The sequence below is a fragment of the Desmodus rotundus genome, chromosome 12, assembly GCF_022682495.2.
Source record: "Desmodus rotundus isolate HL8 chromosome 12, HLdesRot8A.1, whole genome shotgun sequence".
Classification (NCBI taxonomy): domain Eukaryota; kingdom Metazoa; phylum Chordata; class Mammalia; order Chiroptera; family Phyllostomidae; genus Desmodus; species Desmodus rotundus.
The window spans coordinates 72,661,975-72,686,412 of NC_071398.1; the positions used below are offsets into that span (position 1 = coordinate 72,661,975).

At 45.2% G+C, this 24,438-nt stretch overlaps 1 protein-coding gene across 1 annotated transcript; it reads left to right on the forward strand.

Annotated features, from left to right (window-relative positions):
* The first annotated feature begins 950 nt into the window (after positions 1 to 950).
* LEMD1 (LEM domain containing 1) lies at positions 951 to 24,024 on the forward strand. Its single transcript, XM_024572471.2, has 5 exons — positions 951 to 1,032; positions 1,864 to 1,986; positions 4,609 to 4,679; positions 22,617 to 22,693; positions 23,826 to 24,024. The coding sequence occupies exons 1-5, from the start codon at positions 951 to 953 to the stop codon at positions 24,022 to 24,024; spliced, it is 552 nt and encodes a 183-aa protein (XP_024428239.1).
* The last annotated feature ends 414 nt before the right edge of the window (positions 24,025 to 24,438 follow it).

The window sequence follows — 24,438 nt, forward strand, 5'->3', positions numbered from 1 at the left end:
GCAAAGTCATTACTTCAAATTGGTCCAGATCCTCCAACGCTGAGTAATTGTCTTGCAGTCATTTTCACTGTGATATTAAAAAGCCTGGAAACGTGATAGAAATGAGGTTCAATAAATAAACCCCTAAACTTAAAATCTCTGTTAAAAGGTTTGACAAGCGAGTCTGTCTTATGAAGGATTTTGTCACGTAGGTGGAGGGGTCAGTTTGGGGGGACAGAGGGATCAACTGAATAAAACCGACTGAACGTGAGGCTGTGCCGGTTGGAAAGCCGTACCGAGACGCGCGTACATCTGTACACGCCAATACGCGTGCCACAGAAGGAACAGCTGAGTTTTTTCAAACGCCAGTTCGACAGTTACAAAGTCTTCTGGCGGTTAATTAAAAACCGCCATGTTGCTGCACCCGGAGTTAAACCACAAGCGTGCAAACGACTCCTGTCCGCACGTTCGAACGCTCTTTACTCTCTGTGCTCTCATCAAAAGGAGGGCAGGGGTAAATAACTTTTATTTAACTCACTAAAACATCTCTCCCAGCTCTCGTACATTTAATTAACTTCTTATCTTCTCAGAGCTTGCGTCTTACTCAGAGCTCCTAAGCAGTAATAGAAATATCTTTTCGTTTGTCCATTTTGCTTACATTCATTGAATAGAAAAGTTAGAAATAACTGAATCCCAACACGGGGGGAAGTGACATCCATCCGAAGCGTTGCATGAAGGCAACTAAACCTGGAACAGACTGTGGCAGAAAACAGCAAAAAGTGGAGATTTTTTTCCTTTATTGCACTTTCCTTATTGGTTCTTTGCGCCTCCAAGCCTGGGGAGGTTGGCTTGTACACACTTCCTTGGACTGGTGAAGTTTCGGTTCTCGTTTGTAAGGCTGTCTTAATGACTTCGATGTTTTACTGTGTCAAAGATTCCGTTATCAGAGACGAGGCCAGACTTCTATCACCATGGTGGACGTGAAGGGCCTGAGTGACGAAGAATTACAGAACGAACTTGATAAGCTTGGATTTTCACCGGGCCCAATACTATGTACGTATGCAGCCAATGTGAGAGACAAGTCACTTATTACTTATAAACCACCTCCAAAGAGTTAAAATTATTTATAGTGGAAGAAACATATGTAATAGCAATCATCAAAATATTGTAGAAATCGGAAAACCAGAAAAACCACGCGGAAGGGAGGGGCGATGAATGCACTCAGTCCCTCCTTACCGATCAGGAAGTTTGCCGCCAGACAGAGACAGAATCTTCTCCTTCCCCCCAGTGAAAAACCAGTTACTCTTGATTACATCACCCTGGGTTGTTCTACCTTTTAAAACGATCTATTTATTTTTAGAGAGAGGGAAGGGAGGGAGAAAGAGAGAGAGAGAGAAACATCAGTGTGATACGTGAAATCGCCGATGGGCTGCCTCTCACGTGAGCGCCTGCAACCACGCCCACAAGCCAGGCGTGTGCCCGGATCAGCGATAGATCGGATAGATCCGGCACCTTTGGCTTTGCGGCAGGATGCCTGACCAACAAAGCCACCCTGGTCAGGGCACCCTGGGTTGTTTTTCATTTATAGTATGTGCAATGTGTTAACTATTTATGTACTTATTGTCCACATTCCCCAGAGATAGGACTGCAACTTTGTCAGTCTTGTCCTCCGATGCCTGACTCCATGGCTGACTCCTAGAGGACTCACCTTAAGTGTTCGGGGAGGGGGTAGAGTGGGTTGAGTAGCTGTGGGGTCCACCTCGTTGTAAAAACCACGGTCCTGTAAGCTACAAGAAGAAAGATCTGAACTGTGAAATACCTTGGACCCATTAAGATCTCATACTCCGATAGAACAGCTAATCTATTCTCCACATTCTTCCGCAGCTTCCACCAGAAAGCTGTATGAAAACAAGTTAATACAGTTGTTGGTCTCACCTCTCTGTGCATCACCTGTGACGAACGGACCTGGAAAGCAGGACAGAGCTCAGGGCTGTGATGACAGTAAAGGTACCGTCAGAAGCTGTGCTGCCCGGTAGCAACTTTGCACTTAGTAACACCTTGTCCAACATGATTCGTGCCACCTTAAACGGCATGCGGGGCGACTTGTGAGATAGCACATGGCCTGTCTGCACACAAAGCCTGGAAATAGCCCCTGGGTTACAAAAGGAATGCTTAACGCCACATGTATATTCACACCAGTGACCCAATTGGGTGGCAAGTGGGGGAAGGACTGGTCAGTTTGCATGTCTTCTTACTAACCAGAGCCAAATCTGTGTTTGATTTCTAAAGCCAGAAGTTCCTACAGGTAATTTCTGGGTCTCCTTTGAGGTCTCAACCTCTGCTTTGCCTCAATCAATAACTTTGATATTCTCTTTGGATTAAATGATTTCACATCTATTAAAAAAGGAGAACCAGTGTGTACCTCCCTGTGTCTAGTGCCCTCCTGAGTCAAGGGGGGCTGACTACAGCTGCTCTCTCCCAGCTCCCAGGTGGGTGGGGAGCCGTGGTTTCTGGGGTCCAAGGGCTTCCCTTTACAGTGGAGTGTAGTTCAGGATTTTAGGGGGTGGGCTTAAAGAGTCCCACAGTACATTCCAAGGCTCCTTCATTCAGTAAATATTTATTAGGAGTTCTCTGTGAGCCACAGGAAAATTACAGAAAGCACCATTTATTGAAGGCCACCAATGTATTTCCGGTCTAATTTGCATGATCACATTTAACCCCAACAACGCTTAGCTGAAGTTCAGAGAGGTCAAGTGATGGGCCAACATCACAGAGCCAGGAAGTGACCCCAGAAGCTCAGCACCCATTAGAACGTGCCATGAAGAGCACGGCCTGTGTATCTTCATCACCACTGCGTGTCCGCTGCTGGGGGAGGACCAGGCCCACAGCAGGAATTCAGTATACGTTGTTGAATGAAAGTGATACAGAACTGAGATTTGAACCCGGATGTGGCTCTCATAATTGTGCTCCTTCCACCACATACCTTTCACTTTCCTCACAGTTTTTACTGTGAGGATAAACACATTACATTTTTGACCATGTTTGATCTACAAAAAAAAAAAAAGGCAGTTTCATATATTCCAAACTAATAGTTCAACTGACAATATAAGTGCCTGCTAAGTCCCGCAATGCCTGGCATGAGAGGTAGGTAGCACAGGTGCTGAGGGCTCCCCCAGAGTCTGGAATGGCCGGCCTCATAGAGGGAGGGCGGAAAGGTTTGGGGATGGATCCCACAGCCCCTGAGCAGGACAGTGAGCATGAGGGTGCCTGCGGGCAAGGGGCCACCCCAGACCCTGTCTGGGTGTTGGATGTGTTCACAGTCCTGTCCCAGACTCGGGGGACCTCTGTTTCCTGCCCTGGGAAGGAGCTGAAGGGACTAGGCCAGCCCTCTGATGAGATGCAGGGCCAGGCTGGAGGAGCCCAGAGAGGGACGCTGGTGCACTCACTGCGAAGACCGCAGGGCAACGCTGCAAAGTCAGGCCCGTGGTCTCAGTCCAAGCTGCCCAGGTTCCCAGCACACAGCCCCCCACACAACCCCCCGCAAAGGTGCGTTTACGCTGGGGCTGAGAAGAACACTGGTCCTTTGGTTTGTCAGCTTTGCCATTGCTTACGCTGTGTGCACATGATGCCAGCCAGCCATGGGCGATCCAGTCAGAGGTGCAGGCTCTGGCTCAGCCCTGCCCTTGTGATGCAGCTCTGCGACGTCAGGGGCCAGTGGTGGATACAAGTAGGAAACCTGCTTCTCCAGGTCAGGTCTGAAGCAGGCATTTGAATTTGCTCATTGGAGGAGCCTCATAGACCCTGGTGCCATTAGAATGAACCGGTTTTACGTGGGACTAGCAGGCTCCTGTGGAGACTCAGCCTGGAGCATGTCACAGAAACCAGCTAATCCTGGGGTTGGGTGGTTGTGGGAGGGGCCGGTTCCAGACCTGAGGCTGGGCATTAGGGCACCCAAACAATGGGTGGGTTCGATTTTTCTCGTTTTCGCTCATCGCTGTGGCAGTGGGTGGACATAGTACTGTACCCTCCTTTTAACCTTCCCAAATATTTTTGACTCAGGGAGCTCATTTAAAATTCCCTCCACTAAAAGCTCACTGATGTGGAAGAACACATGATTGCTCTAAGTTTATCAAAATGCTTCTCCACAACCTGAAGGCAAGGGCTGAGCAACAACCTTTTCTGCCCTGGTGGTTCTCCTGATTTTAAAGCCTTTAAGCACAGGTCTGGCCTTGCCTCCCTTGGATGCCTCTTTGGATACAGAAGGAGAAATTCTCCTGCCCTACCCTGACGTTCAGAGACGCGCATGGCTCGAAGGGGCACTGACTAGACGGCACACGGCCGCCCCCCGAGCGACCCGCTCAGACTCAGCAGTGGATCCTCTCAGAGACAGGCCAACATGACGGCCTCCCTGTCAGGGCCCCTCCCCGTGCTCCCAGGGGGAGGCCTAGGCGTGTTCCACAAAGGCCACTGCAGAAATGCTCTTTTCTCTCAGGAGGGCAAAGTGAGTTGTCTCCTGTCCCCCAAACCTGCCCTGCCACGGACAGAATTCTCCCCGGTGCGTGGTGCTTGTTTCCGTGGCTAGCTCTTACGTTCTCATGGCCTGTTTTCCTTTTGTTTCCCACGATCCAGAGTTTAATGCCATTATCATTTTGAAAGGAAATATCATACTCTCATCAGAAAAAAACAAGGGACCCAAAAAAGTATGTACAATTCTACTGCATGAATACTTTTACACATATTAAATGTAGGAAATAGCACTTTTCATATGTGTTAAGTAAGGAACTAGCAAGACGCCACGTTCTGTTATCGTGGGACAACCCTAGTTTGAAGGAGCTCACTTTAATGCAGGCCCCGTTTTGTGAGACTGGAGCCGTGTCCCAGCACAGGGCCCAGGGCAACAGCTCCTCCCTGAGGGAGAAGCCTCCTGTTCCTCTCCCTAGCTGTCCCGCCTCTCTCGGCTCTCACCACCTGTCCCGTGCATCCACACAGTGCGTTGAGCACAGTTCTAGACCCACAGGGAGCACAGAATAAGTGTGAGTTTCTGTCCCCTTCGCCTTTCCGGACGCTAAGGTCCGGCTCCTGCCCCACCCTGTTGTGGAGCACTGGGCCAAGTGTGTGAGACTAACGTGGGGGGACGCCCCGCTGGTTTAGGGTCCCTGCCCTTCCACTGGCCAGTTGACTCTGGGGCAGTCCCTTAACAGATCTGCACCTCGTCTCACAGTTGAATTAGCCGTGGTTACCTCTGAGGGTGGGTGTGAAGTGAAAGGTAGGTGAAGCTCCTAGCACAGAACACGGCACATGATTTGTTCATGGAAAATACTCCAAGGTATCAAGGCCAGTGACTTTTTCTTGGTCCCTCTTGATTTAGAGTTACCTGCCTCCTTAGATTTTGGCAACTCTGCTCTCTAGGTTGTGGACGCTGCTCCCCAACTGTTTCCGTTCTGACTCTCTCTTTTGGGCCCTAAGTGCACGTGATGCCTGAGAGCTCTCTCTTCAGCCCTCTCCTTTTCCCGCTCCGCAGCATCGCTCTTAGTCGGCTCACTCACTGCTTACTGCTTACTCCTACCCCGTGACCCACCTGTAACCCTCCACACAACCTCTCTCCTGAGCCACAAGCCTACCTCTTGGAAAGCTCCCTCCCTCCTTTCTGCATTCACCCAGCAAATGGTTATTTATAATTACGAACGTTTCACAGGTTGTATAGAGGTGTTTACACTTCTCCTGTGGTTATCCCTGGCACCTCACTCAGATTATCCAGGACAGCCTGCATCTGCGGCCTCTGCTTGTCTTGATGATTCCACCACCTTCCCAGTGTCCAAACCCAAAGTCACAGTGTCACCTTGGGATGCCCACTCTCCACAGCTCCTTACATATAAACAGTTGCCAAGTCCTGTGGATTTGAACTATAATTTTTTTAAAAAGTCTATCCCTCCTTTCTCTTCCCACTGCTCCTATCCCAGCTTGCACTCACATTAAGTTTCGTTGTTGTTTATTTGAACAATTGCAATACCCTCCTGAGTGACTGGTCTCCGCCTCCAGCCTTTACCAACTCCAGTTCAGATCTACGAGCAGAGACTGACTTATGTCAATCATTTGCCTGGAAACTTTCAAAACAGGACGCGAACTTTCACCATGAAGAGACACCAGTATCTCCTCTAAATTTGTCTCCTTCGCTGCCGAACCCGGGGAATACGTTCCTTGTTTCTCTGCCGCTCACACCTCTTCCTGTGCTCCTTTGCCTCAACCCTTCTTTATGCCTACAATTCTTTTTAATTTTTAAGGAAATCCCAAGGATTTTCCCCTTTTTATTGAATTTATTGGGGTGACACTGGTTAACAAAGTCATTATACAGGTTTCTAGAATGGTTTTTATTCCTTCCACCCCCACCCCATTTATCTTCCTGTTAAAATTCTGTGGTCACTTAAAGAATGTCTCAAAGCCCACTTCTGTGCATCCCTTTAAAACTGCATTTTATCTCATTCAGTAGCTTTGACAGGGTTTCACGCATGGTAGGAGCCCAAAGAACACTTGGAACGGCTACCAAGCTCCTCTAGTGACACGTAGGTCGGTTTGCAAATATGGTCTAGGATTTAAAATACTTGCTGAATTTACATAAGTGAAGGAAAACCACAGGCAAACATTCCCGCAGTAAGCTGTAACTTTAGCTTTTCATCTAAACATAATTCAAATTCGATGAAGTAATTCTGATATCAAATTTTCTAAAAGAATTCTAAGAATCTTTTAAGTGACACCTCGTTTCTACAGAAAACCCTTTTGTATAGTTCCTGCAAAGACATTTAAAGGAGAAAAAGCATCCCGAGGATTTAACATGCATCAGGTGGGGCCAATGCCCTTCAGGCTTTGCTTTACGTAGACCTGAAATAAAACCACATCAATATTTTGAATTGGCAATAGAATTAAATAGAAAGTTTGCGATGGCATAAAATGTTTTGATCTGAAGGATTTATATAAGCCATTTTGAGTCTCGGAAGAGCCTCAAGACATCTGTTCAATTTTAAATCCGAAAGTAAATGTAAATAAGCATTTAAATTTCCATGTAAAAGGTAGTAGAAAGTGTGTTTATTGAGACGCTCATCTAATGCCATAGACTTTAATTACGTAAGAGCGGTGGTCCGTACCTAACAGCCCTCTCAGCACAGAAAGGCAGCACTCACAATTCTCTGCAGCACCGAGGAGTGTGTATTTTCCTCTCGTTTTAGGAGGTGTCTAGTGGAATACAAACCACCTGGAGACCATTTCTGGACACCTTTTAACATTGTCCGTGTGTGCGACATTAAATTACATAGGCAGCCCATTTGATTTGGCAATTAAGACCACTTAGAAAGCCAGGTCAGTATTTTTTTAATTGGGGATTTTCTCATCAGACAGGCTCTAGACACAGCTTAAGCCCCGGCTGACGGGGTAGGGAGTGAAGCCGATGAGTGTAAGTCAGACGCTAAATCCTCTGAAGAGGAGAGATGGGATTCAGGGATGGCAGGGGGCAGAATAACAATGTCAGGCTGTGTAAAGTGGGGTTTCATAGGATGACCACGTACTTAGTCACCACAAACACGATGCCTTTGAGGATGAAAGGAGACACTAACCCGAAGGGATGCTGGGAAAACAGGAATAAAGCAGGTCCGTCCTTGCAAACCAGGGCGTATGGTCATCCTGGGTTTGGGAGCGGTTCCAAAGGCTGAAGTGTTTGCAAGGCACACCTGTCTGCGGAGGGCCGCTGCACCCACCCGAGACCCAGAGGTGTGTCCTTGAGCTCCTGGCATTCCCGTACTCTTCCCCAGAAGTGACACTCTCTTTCTTGCCAGAATCAACATGCACTCTGTCCTCCCAGGCTGGAATGACCTCTCGTCATCTGGTCCCCTAGCTTACATATTCTCCTAGGAGTTTCTCAAAATGCGTTCTGTGGGTCTGGCCCTAGGAATCTGCCTTTTCCATCAGTCTTACTCCCGCCCTCTGTCAGACAGCTTTTGCTCTAGGTTTTAAAATTTTGATGGTAAGCCTGTGTCTTTGAACCCTCTTCACTGAATTCAATGCCAGGCATGTGGGGGGAGGGGAGCTACTCAGTCCCTGCTGGCTGAACTGAAAGGAGCTTTTGTCCTATACTGATGGTGATGATCTCTCTTTTTCTCCTTTCCTATTCTGTACCATCTCTTTTGTCTCTTGGACATACCTTAATGGAGTCTCTTGGGAGACAATGCTTAGGTCACAGGGAATTGATGACCGTCCAGGGAAGGGTTGCAACAGAGCTTCACCCCTGGGCCTCCCTCAGCCTGGGAGTTAGCAACCCTTTGTCCAATGCAGGGCTTTGTGCTGGAGCCGCTTGCTCCTGTCCCGAAGAAACGTACAAATGAGCTCAGGAAACACAGAACGTGAGTATCAAGAACGCGGACTCCAGAGCCAGACTGCCTGCGTTCAAGTCGCGCTCTGCCAGGAACTTGGGCAAGACCCCCGACCTTTCTGTCTCTTAGCTCCTCATCTATACATAAGGATCATAATAGTCTCAACTCCACAGAGTGTTGTGAAGATTAGTTAAAGTATGTAAAACAGAGGAGTGATGGTGCATATAAGAGCGAAGTACAAATGAGAACTATTACCATCATTGATATTACTATGCTATAAAAAGCATGATCTTTAATCATCTGCAATACAAAGCAACATGCTTAAGTGCAAAATAATATAATGGAAGCTGAACTTTTGGTTTTGAACTCTTAAGTGCTACAGAATGCGATTTATCAGAGTGCCTGCAGATATACTCATATGATTAAGTATACAGATACCATTGAAGATTATTCTCTGTACGTGCTGTGTTTTACCAGGGCAGGCCAAGCTTTCAAGAAGTCTCTGTGCCCTCCCAGTATATAGGACTCCTTCTTTCTTAATCTGACGCTTAAATCCTTCCTTCCTCCCCTGCATCTTTAAACATTTAGAAAAATAACTTCACACTTAGAAAAAGTTGCAAGAAATGCCCGTATTCCTTTTACCCAGACTATTTCACTGTTGCTTTTCGCCACACTTGCTGTGTGGACGTGGGTGTGCACTGTGTCTTTCCAAGTGACTTGGGAGCCAACCATAGACGTGAAGCCCTCACTTCTCTGGCATATATTCTTGCCACCCCCAGAAGACTCTTTCCTACATGGCCACCGAATAACACTCCAAACAAGGAAATTCATGTTGATTCGATCCAACCTCAGCAACTGTCCCGATAATGTCTCTGCTTTCGGGTCCATGACCAGCCCAGCAGCACCTGCTGCCTTCAGTTGTCAGGGCTCGTCAGTCTCCTTCCGTCCCGAAAGACTGTGCCTCGGTCTTCCCCCGACACCCGTGCCATCAGCCGTTTTAAAGAGTACACACCTTTCATTCTGGAGGGTGGTTTTTCTGTCTGAGTCTTCCTTTTCTTTTTTTAAAGATTTTATTTATGTATGTATTTATTTATTTAGAGAGAGAGGGACAGAGAAAGAGAGGGAGAGAAACACCGATGTGCTAGAGATACATCGATTGGTTGCCTCTCACAGGCACGTGCCCTGACCAGGAATTGAACCAGTGACCTTTTGGTTTGCAGGTGGGTGCTCAATCCACTGAGCCACACCAGCCAGGGCTGATTTTCCCTTTTGACTACTCAAAGAGGCCGTGCCTTCCGGGCAGGAAATCCTCAGAAATGATGCTGTGCCCTGCTCAGTGCATCGCACCCAGGAGCAATGTCATCCTGCTCCAGCGTTGGTGACGCTAACCTCAATCACCTGGGGAAGTCAGTGTCTGTCAGATTTCTCCATGAAACCATCACTTTCCCATTTGCAATCAAACAGCATTTTGTGCGAAATATTCTGAAATGACACCAATATAGCGATCCTGTTCCAACCTCGTCCTCTGACCCTAGCTCCTGCAGATGACCGCCTGAATCGGCCTCCGTTGCGACAGCCCCTCAGATGTTTCTGTTTCTGTTATTCCCTCTGCAGTTACTAGCTGGCAGTGTACTACAGGGAAGGCCTTCCCTTCTCCCCATCTTATTCACTCACTCACTCACTCACTCACTCACTCACTCATTTGTTCTTCGTTTCCTTTGTTCTTTCACTCCTTCACGTTAGTCCAGACTCATTGATTTTTGAAAATTGAATGAGCTGTATCTGTTGTTATCGGTATTTATTTTAATACTCAAATTGTCCCAGATTTTGTCAGTGTGAGCCCCTTCAATATGAATGCTGTGTCCTTCTGATATGCCCTCATTATTCTTTGAGTGTTCCCTGAATTTCTGTCACAAAAAGATGTTTCAGACCCATCTTGTGCTTTTTCTGCCCCAGGAGGCTTCGTTCGTTTCAGTGCAGGATGGTGTTTAAAAACCAAGATCTAGCTCTGCCTGGTGTGGCTGAGTGGGTGGAGTGCCGGTCGGCAAATGGAAAGGTTGCTGGTTTGATTCCCAGTCGGGGCATGTGCTTGGGTTGCGGGCCAGGTCCTCTTTTGGGGGCATTTGAGAGGCAACCAATTGATATATCTCTTGCACATCAATGTTTCTCTCCCTCTATTTCTTCCTCCCTTCCCCTCTCTCTAGAAAGAAAGAAATAAAAGCTTTAAAAAAAAACCCCAAGATCTAGGCCTTCAGTGAGCTCGTTCCTACTGAGAGTCACTGCTTCCAGGTCCCCCTGGGGGACAGAGCTGGACAATACACGTGTGTGTTTATGTACACAGGCACATATGTATCTATAGCTATTTTTATATGTATCTCTGTATGTAAATCTTAAAAACATGAGTTCGTTTTGATCTTCAATTACAACCCAGCATTTCAGTTTTCTTCCTAACCTTTCCCCTGTCTGTGTTTGTAAGTCACCTTTTTTTTTTTTTCTGAGAAAAAGGGAAAGAGGAAGGGAAGGAGAAAGAGGGGGAAAGAAACATCAACGTGAGAGGAAAAACATTGATTGGTTGCTTCTAGTGCGTGCTCTGACTGGGACCGAACCCACAACACAGGCATGTTCCCTGACTGGGAATCAAACTAGTGACCTTTGGCTTTGCAGAATGACGCCCAACCTAGTGCTCCACACCAGCCAGGGCTGTAAGTCACTTTTGTGATGGTGAGAAACTGGCTTCCGTTATCCTCAATGTATTTACCTGTTGCTCAACTTTCTGACTTCCTTGGTGCGATGGTCTCCCAATCATAACAGCCGCCTCCTGCTTGGCATGGCTCTCATGCCCACCTCCTCGACCGCTGGGCACAGTAACACCTCCCTATGACCCTGCCATCACTGTCTCTCTTGTCACAAGGCACACCGAAGCCTCCATGTTGTCCCCTCCTCTGCCACTGCCATTCTTCAACACCAGAACCCCAACATACACAGCCCCTCCTGCTCCATTTCTTTGGCCTCCAGGTATTCTGACCCCCCTCATTCATGTCCCCTCCGCCTCACTTCTTGAGAGGACACACTGACATCCCAGGGAAGGACAAGGAAGGAAACAAAAGCTTCATGTCTCTATTTGCTTCCAATTCTGAGGTTGTTTCAATGTCTTCATACCAAAACTTTAATAGGATTTTTACTCTTACGTCTGAATTTCTGTTGCTGCTGATAGATACCTTGTAGGCCTGTAATGAGCATGTGCAGGGCCTGCCCCAAATGCTGCAAGCAGACGACCCAATGTACCACAGGAATATATATTAAAGGACTACCATTAAGTGTGGCTGAGATGCATGCAGAGGTTTTAGGAGACCTTATGTTAAACACCTCTATAACAGTTTCTTAATTAATCAAAAAACATCCCTACTCCCAATAGTAGTTGTATATTCCAGTTGGGTCAAGGTGAAGAGTAAATTACATATTCTATAACTACATAATAAGCCCTTAGTTCTTACCTTTGACATGTGCGAATGGGAGCTAAGTACCATATTTACAGAAAGTGCAATGTTACATTCTTCCTGCAAAAATACTGACCTCCTGGTAGATATGCTTGAATATGCTAAGAGTCAATGTGTCTGATTCTTATTGATTACATGCTAATTCATTCTCTGTAATAGAACCCAGTTTTTGAAGTATAAGAGCATCAGGAAGAGTTAGTGAAACCAAACTCTGATTAAATGATTCTGAGATGATCATAAAGGTGTACATTTATTTTCATAAAACTGAATTATGAGCAATGGTGTTCTCTTTCAGTAAGAAAAATATGAATTTGTTTAGAAAACTCAGCTTTGCCCTTCTTTTCATCTAAGAATATAACCAAATTGACTTTAGCTAGCTTACAATTTGTATTATGGGTATAGATATACGTATCCATTTTAAGAAGAAGAGTTTCCTGTCTACCTTCCCTATGAGCGCCCTGAGTTATTTTGGTCTGTTGGGATTCATTAGGGCTTCAGGTACTATTTATCACAATGCCTGAGTCCAGGCAGGATTTATTACAATTATTGATCACAGAATTTCCTATCTAAAAAGCTTCTGGGAGGAGGCTATCGGGTGCATCTTACAGAGGGAGAAATAGGCAGAGAGGGGATGTGACTTGCCTAAGATCACGCAGCTAGAAGAAAAATTGGAAATGGAATTCCAGTCTCCTAGTTGCCATTCTGTCGTCCTTGTCATTGTATCAAGCTGCCAAAGGAAGAGGAAAACAACCAGGCACCTGAGTGGTGAAATAGCTCCCCCCGGTGTCTCTTCGCATGGCATCCCAGGCCGGCAGGGCATCTCTTCACCTTTGGAAGCAAAGGCTTGCTTTCTGGTGACTGCTTTGCAATGACAGTCCATTTGAGGCCTTTTCTGGCGGCTCTTCCATCCGCACGTTGAGGTCCTGGTACAGAAATCAGCACAGTTAAAATGGGCCGACTGATGGGCATGCGGATGCCTGGAATTCGCCCCTATTAGACAGAAGAAAATTCACGCCTGAAAAACTTTTTTGATATTTTATTATAACATATGCATCTAAAAAGGTACAAAGAATTATGTAAAAAGCAGTTAGATTCTCACCCTAGAAATTAAAACTTAAATCATTGCTAATTCAGCTGAGGACCCCAATGTGTTCCTCCTGGTCCTGTCCCCCTTCCTTCACTCCTCCCCCTCCCCACCCCCGGAAACCGCTGTCCTGAATTTTCCACTGGTTATTCTTTTCCTTCTCTTTACAGTATCCACAAACTTTAGTTTCTCATGATTTGGGATTATGTTTAAATGATATCATAGTGTAAGTATTCTTCCGTAACTTCCTTTTAGCACCCCCCGTGATGTTCTGAGCTTCACCCAGTATCTGTAGCTCTCATTCATTCGCTTTCACTGCTGTGAAGTTACGTAAAAGCTCCTTCATCCATTCCTCGTTCATGGGACATTTGGACCGTGGCCAACTTTTCCTAATGTCAGCAATGCTGCTACAAACATTGAGGCCCACATTCCATTGTGTGTAATGTGTGCCAAACGCTTTTCTGATCCAATGAGTATACCTAGAAGTGGAACTGCAGACTTGAAGGATATGTACCTCTTCAGCTTAAGTCTTAAGAGATCACGCTGAATTGCTCTACGGAGCAGCCGCACCATTTCATGTTCCTACCAGCAATATGGTAGCCACGTAGTTCCAGACCTCCTCCAAAATTTCGTATTCCCAGATTTCACTTTTGTCAGTGTAGTGCTTGCAAGATGGTATTTCATTATGGCTGTGAGTTGTATTACTCTTATGCTAATACCGTTGAGCATCTTCTCACACGTGTGTTGGTTATTTATCTTTGACTGTCTGTGAAATGTCCATGTTTTTTGCCCATTTTTCTATTAGGTTGTTTACCTTTTCCTTGTTAATTTATAGGAGCTCTTTATATATTTTGGATACTAATCCTTTGTCAACCATAAGTGCACTACAGATCTCCTAGTAGTGGGGACTTGTCTTTTTCCCCAGCAGTTCACAGAACGACTGAGAGTAAGATACAGAGATTTCCCACATAACACCGGTCCTCACCGCCACGTGCACAGCCTCCCCCTCATAAACAGCTCCCACCAGTGGGCTTGTCTTTTCACCAGTGGGCTTGTCTTTTCACATTTTTCTACTTGTCTTTTTTTAAAGATTTTATTTATTTATTTTTAGAGAGAGGGGAAGGGAAGGAGAAAGAGGGAGAGAAACATCAATGTGTGGTTGCCTCTCATACACCTCCTACTGGGGACCTGGCCCACAACCCAGGCCTGTGCCCTGACTGGGAATCAAACACACTACCCTTTGGTTCACAGGCCCGTGCTCAATCCACTGAGCTATACCAGCCAGGGCTCTACTTGTCTTTTAAAAATGGAATTGTAAAACTTTTTCAAACTTACAGCAAGTTTCCAACAAAGAATTCCTATATGGCCTTTACTCAGATTTACCAATTGTTAACATTTTGCCCACATTTGTTTTACAATTTTATCTATTTATTGTTTTTTTCTTGAACTAAATTATAACATAATGATCTTTTACTCTCTCCCCAAACTTCAGTATATAGTTCTTTAGTCTAAAGACATAAGGATATTCATACTACAATGCTGAGAATCAGAAATTTTTTGCAGTTAAATTCATATAACATAAAATTTACTATTTCCAAGTGCACTATTCAGTAGCATATAGGACATTCATAATCGTACCATATCTAGTTTCAAACATTTTCGTCACCCCCGAAATAAAACTCAGTACCCATTAAGCAGTTACTCCACAACCCCACCCTCCAGCAACTACTAATCTGTTTTCTGTTTCAATGGATTTTTTCTTCTGTATATTTTATTGAATCATTCAATATATGATGCTTTGTGGCTTTTTTATGTAGCATAAGGTTTTAGTTTTTAAAAAGATTTTATTTATTTATTTTTAGGGAGAGGGGAAGGGAGGGAGGGAAACATTGATAGGTTGCCTCTCATACCAACTCCAATCGGAAACCGAACCTGCAACCCGGGCGTGTGCCCTGCCCTGGAATCAAACCGGCGACCTTTCACTTTGTGGGACGATGCCCAATCAGCTGAGCCACACCGGTCAGGGCCTAGCATGAGGTTTTCAAGTTTCATCCATGCTCTGTTCTGTGTATGTCAGCACATCGCCTCTTTTTATGACCGAATAACATCCCATTAAATGGATATTCCATCATTTATGCGTGCATTAATCCTCCATGGACACCTGGGTTATTTCCACCTCTTGGCTACTGCGAACAGTCTGCTGTGGACACTCACACCTGTGTAAGTGTTTGAGCGCCCATTTCCGATCACCTTGGATGTACACCTAAGGGTGGAATGTGGGCCAAGTGGCAACTCTCTGTTTAACCCTGTTGGTAATGGAAAAACTGTTTTGCACGGTGACTGCTCCCTTCTGCATCCCCACCACCCATGTACGAAGATGCCAGGGCATGGGAGGTAGGAAGGAAACCCAGGGCATTCGCTGTGTGCCCTTTCCTCGGGTCCCGAGGCCCTGGCCCATCTGCTTTTCTCCACCTCTCAGCGTCGTCTTAAGTTTGCTTTACATGTAGTGCCCAGCATCTGGGGCCGTGTTCCGCAGGAGAAATTCAGAGGCGTATATCTCTCATCTTGTTCCTGACACCATTTTGAGTAGTCTCTCCTTTCTCTTCTGATCTGCAGTGTTAGTGCTTGTCATTCATCAGATTTCCATGGGATTTAACGATGCACTAGGATGTGCTTTAAGCAGGTCCGGTAATGCTGCCAGTGCAAGGAAGTGCAGTTCTGGCTGTGTCACGAGGAAAGTATTTCAGAAGACCCACATGTAGGAGATTGTGGCGTGGTAAGATTTATTTGTGGCACCAGATGCAAAGTCAAAGCAGTTCCCCTAGATTTCCAAGGCCTCATCTCCGTCTGGCCTGCCATGGAAAAAGCCCAATCTTGTCTTCAGCAAGGCCAAAACAGAAGCCAGTGACCAGAGTTCCTGTGTCACATTAAGCTTAGTGCTTTGGAGCCTGCCTGTGGGCCCGGGGGGCTGCTAGACCCAAAGGGTTGCTACAGAGAGCATGGGTGATTGAGGCGAGCGCATGTTACTTGGAGAGAGAAAGGGAGGGCTTTGTTAGCCGGGATTTAATATTATCTTGGGTTTGAGAAGGACCAGGAGCTTTTGCACAATAATCACTCAATTTCCCAAGTTTTCTCGAGCTTGTGCTGGGTCCACCTAACCAATCCATTTTTCCCCAGGCTAGACTGACAGGCCTCTATGGCCGCAGTCTGGGCTCCTATTGTGCTTGCCTTCCTCTTTATTGGCTATCCCTTCCGTCGGCGATCTGCTGGAGCAGACTGGTGGTTCCCTGGGGAGTGTGTGAAGCCGCAGCTTCCTGGTGAAGCAGGCAGGCTCATGCTCCCCAGCTGGTTATGCTTAATAATGTCTGATCCCTTTGCTCCCTCCCTTTATTAAAATGTAGCTACCTACACTTCAGTAAGGTGACAGACACAGAGACGAGTACCTTTCAAAGAAGTTTATTACCTGCAGTTTCCAAGAAGACTGGGGCATCGTGCCCTGCAGGGCCCCGTGGGGAAGTTGCAGGGCCAGTCAGGAGGCAGGAGTGGGGGGAGGGCATGGGCACAAGGCTTTGCTGTGGTTTTTGCGGAAGGAACAGGTGAGGCGAGGTGAGCATTTCAGCACTGGCGAGTTTGACTAATTTCAGCAGGTTCTGGGCTATTGGAATGGACTCTAGTTGTCCAATATCTGGCCCTGGGCTGACGTAGGGCGAGGAAAATATGGGCTTGGTAAGCGAGAGTTAGACACAGGAGAAGGCTGGAGGGGTTGTGTGGCTTGCCTATGGCTGGGTCACAGGCTCGGTCTTTCCTGTGTCCAGGAATGACCTGACCTTCAGAGAGCCAGTCTTTCCAGGGTTAGCAAGGCCCCGAGGCGTCAGAGCATCATAAAATGCAGAAAATGGAAACCGCGATTGATACGATGGGGTCTGTGTCCTGATCAACTTGTCCAGCTGTGCTCGCAGCAGAACGTCTTCGTTACCATAGCAACACCGCTCACCTTGCTGTTTTAAGATGGTGTCTTTATTTTTTACTTATCCCTTTATTCTTCCAAATGAATTTTAGAATAAGCTTATCAAATTCCATGAAAAATTCAGGTTGTAATTGAGACTGAAATTTTGTTGACTTAACAAGTTAATTTTGAAAAAGCTGAATCTTTGTTGAGTCTTCCTGCTCATGAACACGTTACATCTTTACATTTATTGAAATTTTCTTTAAGTCCTTCAGGAAGATTTTATTATTTTTTCAATAAAGGCCATGCTCATCTTTTGTTAGCTTTATTACTAGGTAGGTTTTTAATTTTTGTTGCAAAACTGTTTGGAAATAGTGTCTTTTAAAAAGATGTTTTAAATGGTTTGTTGCCGATACATAGAAATGCAGGTGACTTGTGCCAATAACTTTTGTCTTATAGCAATTAACTCTTTGCAATTATAATAATTTTTCTGCAGATTCTTTTTAGTGTAATTTGTATGCCTTTAATTTCCTTTTGTTTAGCTATGCTGGATAACACCTTTTTATTACAATATTAAATGAGTGATTATAGTAGGAATATTTTCCTTGGTTCTGATTGTAAAGAAAATGCTTTCACCATTTTCCCTTTGAGTATATTTGATACAGGTGTTGGAAGACACCTGCTCTCAAGGAAAGGAAGCCATTTGGTTTGCTAGAAGATTTTTTAAGCAGGAATGGAGATGATCGTAGAGTTTTTAATCTTTCTTTCGTTAATGTGCAGGTTAATTTACAAGGCTTTTAATTCAAAATCATGATTTAGATGAAAAGAACACAATATTTCTGAAGTTATTGTAAGACCTTTTATTACCTTAATCAGTTTTAGTCGATACAGGGACTTTTGTTCGCTGTTGCCTGTACGGAGGGAGTAACTGCCAGTGTGTCAGGCCGTCTGTAAAAATGTCGGCTTCCTCATACAGGCCTTTTGTAAACTAAAATTGCATTGGTGCAGCAGAGTGATTGAAACAGGTAAAGCATTTCAGTCCGGAGAGAATTTCAGCCCCGCCCCCAGAGTGCCGGGGCCCCTGACTCTCGGAACTCCAACAGTTAGAAGCCCTGGAAGGATAAGAGGAAGGAGGGGTGGGGACCTGAGCCTTGGGCACCTTCTTTGATTGTCCGTCAGTGCAGGGGCCAGCGTGTGACCTGTCAGGCTAGGTTTGGGTCTCCCCTGTAAAGTACACATCTTGTGGAAATGCAGACAAACTTGTTTTCTTTATGGGCAAATACTAATTATTTTAGTCAAAGTAGATCATTTTTCAAAAGCCAAATACATTTTTTGATGAGTAATGATTTAATGAGAATGCAAAGTTATTATCGTTCTTTCTGGGTCTATCAGTCCAATGTCTGGTAGTCGACTGTAACACAGCGTGACGCTGTCTCCTGCACCACCCGCTCTCAGACGCAGCGCGGTACATGTATTCCTAGGCAGGCAGTAAGAATTCGCACAAAATAGTCCCCGTGGAAAAATCTTCTTTTAAAAGAAAACAGTTTATTTATTTTTAGACAGAGAGGAAGGGTGGGAGAAAGAGAAGGAAAGAAACGTCAATGCATGGTTGCTTCTCATACATCTCACATAATGTGTGGTTGCAGGGACCTGGCCTGCAACCTAGGCATGCACCGTAACTGAGAATCGAACCCGCGACCCACTGAGCCACGCCACCCAGGCCTGGAGAAATCTTCTTAAAAAACCAATTCATCTGAAATATTCAGAAGAGAATTGATGGCTACTAAGTGTTACACATTTGTAACATACTTGATAATTTATTAATTAATAAAAACATTTTTAGAAATAGTTGACATATTTTCAGTGATGAGTTCTCCCAGTAGAAATATCACAAAACACAAAAACATAGGCATTGGAGCCAGGATATCTGGGCTTAAATTACAGTTATACCTTCCCCTGCCAGGTGGCTTAGTTGGTTAGAGCATCATCTTGATGCACCAAGGTTGCAGGTTTGATCCCTGGTCAGGGCACATACAAGAATCAGACAGTGAGTGAATAAATAAATGGATCAATGAATTGACGTGGGTTTGTTTTTTTTTTTTTGGTCTATCTCTCTCTCATTCCATCTCTCTCTCTAAAATCAACTTAAAAAATTATAGCTATGCTTTTTCCTGATTGTGTATCTGGAGCAAATACTTTAGCTCTGTGAGCCTCTATTTCCTCATCTGTAAAACGGTGACTATAATGGTCAGCTCCTAGGGTTGTTACAAATATTAAATGGATTGAGGGGTGTTGAATGCCCAAGATAACAGACATTCACAACGTGGTATCGCTAATTCCTTTCTCGTAAAGCAGCGCTACCGTTCTGCGGTACAGCATGGTGATTATGAGCAAGACTCTGAGGCTTCACCGCCTGGGTTGACTCCTGGCTCCACCATCTTAAAACCTGAGAGGTCATGGGCAAGCTACTTAAACTCTCCATGTCTCAGTTTTCTCATCTATAAAATGGGCATAATAAAAGCTCCTTACAGGGTGGTATTGAGGCTTAAATGGCTTTATTCACGTAAAAGGCTTAAAGCAGTGCCTGATACACAGGAAATCCATATACCTGTCAGCTAGTACTGTAACGAGCCCCATGGTTTACTATATCGGCATGTCTCAGAATTATCACATTTATAACTGCAGCTCTAATCAATAATGTGTGGATGGGTGTGCTTCTCTGACTTGAATGCAGTGAGGTGGGTGGAGAAGCAGAGGAGGCCATACATTACCCACTCTCGGCTGTGAATGCTTTGCCCAAACAGCCAGTCTTTGCAGAGTCTAGCTCTGGGTGTAGGGAGAAAGGAGGAAAGATGCTATTACACTTCCCCTCGGCACCACCTACCATTGGGAAGTCTGGGCTTTACCGAACACTCATGTTCTTACGTTCCATCGCAAGTGGTGTTTATAGTGAAAACAATAGTATAACAGCATTAAAGGAATGTTCTAAAAATGAAAAATAAATTGGCTCCAAATAAGCCACCTGACATAAGAGCTGATTTTATTTTTTACTTCCCTCCAGTTTTTATGTGCATATACTGTATGCATTCACACTGCTGCCGCCACTGTGTATACCCGATTCTATACCCCACTGCGCTTGTCGTTAACCAATATCCCTTTCCCTGCCATATAGTCTTTATAATTATTGTATTTACTGATGGCTGCACAGTCAAGTTGACAGGCCAGAATTACTCTTTTTTTGACAATTAAATTGCTCACCTTTTCCATGTTGTAGAACTGTGCGTTTGAGTGATAGTAAAGGAAGTAAATTATAAAAGAAAAGAAAATGGAAAATCTGGTGGGAGGAAAGAGAGGGGAGGGTGTATTGGGTTGTCTAAGAGCTGTGAAATCCTATCATTTGATTTTGCAATAGGTTTCTACCCCAAATGCTTTATTTAACATATCTATTTTAAGACTTTATTTATTTTGTAGAGAGAGGGAAAGGGAGGGAGAAAGAAAGGGAGAGAAACATCAGTGTGTATTTGCCTCTCAAGCTCCCCCAACTGGGTAACGTGGGTCCAGGCATATGCCCTGACTGGGAATTGAACCTGCGACCTTTTGGTTGGCAGGCCAGCGCTCAATCCACTGAGCCACACCAGCTAGGGTATACATATCTATTTTAATTTTAAGAGAATTAAAAAGAAGTTGCATGTGACGGGTATATGGAGGTTCATTACACCATTGCCTACTTTTGTGTATGTTTGAAATTTTCTGTAGTTAAAAAAAGAAAAAAATGTGCTCATAAAAATCTTTCCAGCACCTTTGGAAATAGCCTGTCGTGTCTCTTGGTGGGCAGACCACCGCTAGCCCCTGTGGCACCTTGGTGAGAGCTTGTAAAGTCCCTCTTCCTCAAGAGCCTTTGCTTTGCTGTGAGGTTTTGCACAGCTTTGCACCATCTGCAGAGGCCATGCCTGGGTGTCACTAAACCACTGTTGAGAACATCTTCTTTAAGAAGGTGGAGCAGGGAGTAGGGGGGAAGGGTGGAGGCTGCAGCTACTTCACTGTTTGGTGGCTTTGCTGGGAAGGGATGCCCAGCAGTAAACAATGGTACAGTGGACTGTGTCCCCCGCCCACCTTAGGCTGAGACAGTCGGACCTGGTGACACAACGCAGCCTATGGGTGATGTTCCAGACTCCCTAGGGTTCTGTGCTCTGTCGGAGTGTCCTGACAACACATTCGCTGAGGCCAAAGCTGTCCTCTCTCCTGGTAACTCTGTGACTCACATGAGTGTCCAAGTGTCCCCTAGTCCTATCTCAGCATTGCTGTCAGAACATCTCTTTCTGACTGCCCCCCTGGTTCGGTTGTCCTGGTGTCGGCCAGTCCCATCTTGCGGAAGTCCCCACTTCCTGATTCCCTTGTCCGTCACCTCCCATATTGTCAGGCCTCTGGCAGCACGGTCAGTGTCACAAGGCTCCTCTCGTGCTCTGGGTTCTGGGTCTCTGCGAAGGGGTATAGGCACCAACCAACCCCCGCTGTGTGGTCGATATTGTGGCCTGATTAAAAGGAAATAAAGTAAAGAACGTGTGTATTAGGACTGAAGAATTATAGACCAGACAACTGATCTGAGTGGATGAGAATAATACAGAAGACTCTTGCAGGAGGGAAGTGATGGTTAGAAACTGAAAGGTGGAGAGGAGTCTCGTGCAGTGTGGTTCCGGGACAGAGTTCCATGGACAACGCCATGTGACCGTAGGCTAGCTCCTTCAGCTTTCCAACCACTCAGCCCATCCAAACTGGAGTGGCAATGGTGTCTACCCAGTGAGGCTGGGTGGTTGGTCTAGGAGGCCTCGGTGAGTGAATGGTTAATGGGCCTGGCACTCAGTAAATGGTGGTTAGCAGCACCATCTGACACCACACCTTCACATTCCTGGACATTGCAGACACTTGAGGATGTTAAGGCCTGAATATTAAGTAAGAATAGACAATCAAGGAAAATCAGAGAAGTGAGAAAAAATGGCAACATGAAATTAATAGTAATTATTATTATCACAGTCATTATTACTAAGTGCTTTTATTAAGTGCTTACTATATATCAGCAAGTGTTTTAATAATTTTGCATAGATTTAGCCACTTAATTTTTATGACTTTGTTTCATAGAGAGGAAACAAAGGCAAAGGGAGCTGTGCATTTTTACTTTATTGGGGGAAAAAAAACATGAGATAAATTTTTGGAAAAAGAAAAGATGAGTGTCCCTGCTTCTGTTTCTCGTACAGAACATTTTCATTGTCCTAAATTATTTTCTAGTCCTTGTTTGTAGCCAACTTGGTTTTTAAAATAACTTTAGTCTTTGTATAAAAATGACACATGCTCACCAAAAAAGCTCCAAGTAATAAAAGTACAAATAAGAGAGCAAAATAGAAAGATGATATTTAAGAACAGAATGCTGCCCCTGTCACGTGGCCCCCGTCACTGGTGTGTCTGTTGTTCGTGTGAGTCACCGAAGTAAAATGTTACTCCATGGAAATGGGAGAATGGGAGGTTTTTGATAATATTGACTAAAGGCAAACCTGAAGTTCATATTAGCAAGTACTAAACCACTCGAGGTATCAAAAACTTTCTTAGTCCTCAGAGTACACAATTTTTTTCTAGAACAAAAAATAAGATCCTTGGTACAAGACATTAGAAACTGTACTGTGAGCGTCTTTTTGATAATTTGATAAGTGCTGTTTTCTTGGTAAATAAATTCTTCTTGATATTTTGTTTCTGTTCATTAGAGACCCAAAGCTTCCACCGCTAAACCAAAAGCCCAAGATACCTACTGTCTGAGTCATAAGTGTTCTGAGAAAATCAGGTAATACTTTTCTTAGGATACGAGGAGACCTGATGGACTTATGTAACTTCTGAAAGAATTGTTATTCAGATTTTTCTGAAAGGTTTGAGTCTAAAAAATAATCTGTTGAAAAAGAAGAGTCATAATACCTCATTTTATTTTATTTTAATTTTTTAAAAGAATTTATGTATTTATTTATTTTTTAGAGAAAGGAAAAGAGAGGGAGAGAGAAGGAGAGAAACGTACATCGGTTGCCTCCTGAACACCCTCAACTGGGGACACCGCCCACAGCTCAGGCATGTGTCCTGACTGGGAATCAAACCAGTGACCCCGTGGTTTGCAGGAGGATGCCCACCCCGCTGAACCACACCAGTCAGGGCAATATCTCATCTTAAAACTAAAGGGGCCTTACACAATCTCTAGTTGACCACTTAGGTTTAGAGGCCAGAGAGGTCGAGGGGAACCCAAAAGTCACAATGAACTGAGACCAGAACCCAAGGTTCTTGATTTGTAGACATTTATTCTTTGTGTCTTGGAAAATGGGGGAAGAAGGGGGAAAAAAGAGTAGGTCATTGAAATAAAAGCTCAAGGTGGCCATTGTATTAGTCAGAAGGCAAAGCTTTCTGGAAAGCTTCCTGACTGCTGAATAAACTTCGGCCCATTTCCAGGATTTAACTAGTGGAAACATGAGACTCTAAAAGATTTCAGAAAGTATCCTCTTTCTCTTCCAAATGCAAAATACACACATTTCGAAAGCACCTCCCATCTTCACCCTGCCGGTCTGTGCTTAGACCTGTGAAGAAAGGAAGGACAGGGCCTCTGTGCTGATGCCCCCCACCCAGCTCTCACAGACCCCCAAGAGAGACCAGAGGTCCATAAGTCCCTGAGTCAGGCCTTGGGCTGCCACTGAAAGACACTACACACGTGGGTGATGGCGAGAAGGAAATGCTGGGAGGGACTGTTGGAGACCTCACATCCTGGCCATACCCTGTCAACATCATCGTTAAAATTAGCGTCGGTTTCCAATGAAATAATGTGAACAAAGTGTGGCCCACACCGGACAATGATAGAGCCCCAGGAAGGTTGCTCCCTTGAGCCCAAAGGCCACACACTTTCAGGGGGTGCTTAGCTCCATGCGCTCATGTTTTCACAGGTGGGCCTCCAGAGCACCAGACACCAGACCCAAAGGACGGAGTGACACTGAAGGGAAAGACTGCCGCACGATAAACTGCAGTGTTGGGGGCAGGGACCTAGAGAGGTTGCCAGTGGGCGTGAAGCTTGCCGTGCTTGTCATCTTCGTCATTGTGATATTTGTCTACATAACAGTGGAAAAGAAGCCACTCTTGGGTTAAGTGCTTTGGGAGCAGAGCAATGATTGCTCCAAGCCTGCTCCGAGAAAGAACAGGACTGTGCCCAAGGGGAAAGGCCAGCCCCGCAGCCAGGCCGTCTTCCACGCGCTCTGTGGCTCTCGCGCTCCTGCACCCAGGCTCAGCCAGGTGGAAGGGACCACAGGGAGAACCAGGCGCTCGCTCATGTCAAAGAGCTGGGTTAGAGGGAATTCCGTGAGGCATGCTAACCATTAAAGGTGCTTCTACATGGGAGCGTGCTTCGAAAAAGGAAACTGCGCCAGCTTTTTTTCTTTTTAATGATGGTAACAAGGCATCAATCACATGTTATTTATTCTCCAAACTGCATAGTCATCTATGGGAAAGGCCCCAACGCGTAATTAACAACAACAAAATAAGCATGTCTGATTTGGCAAACAA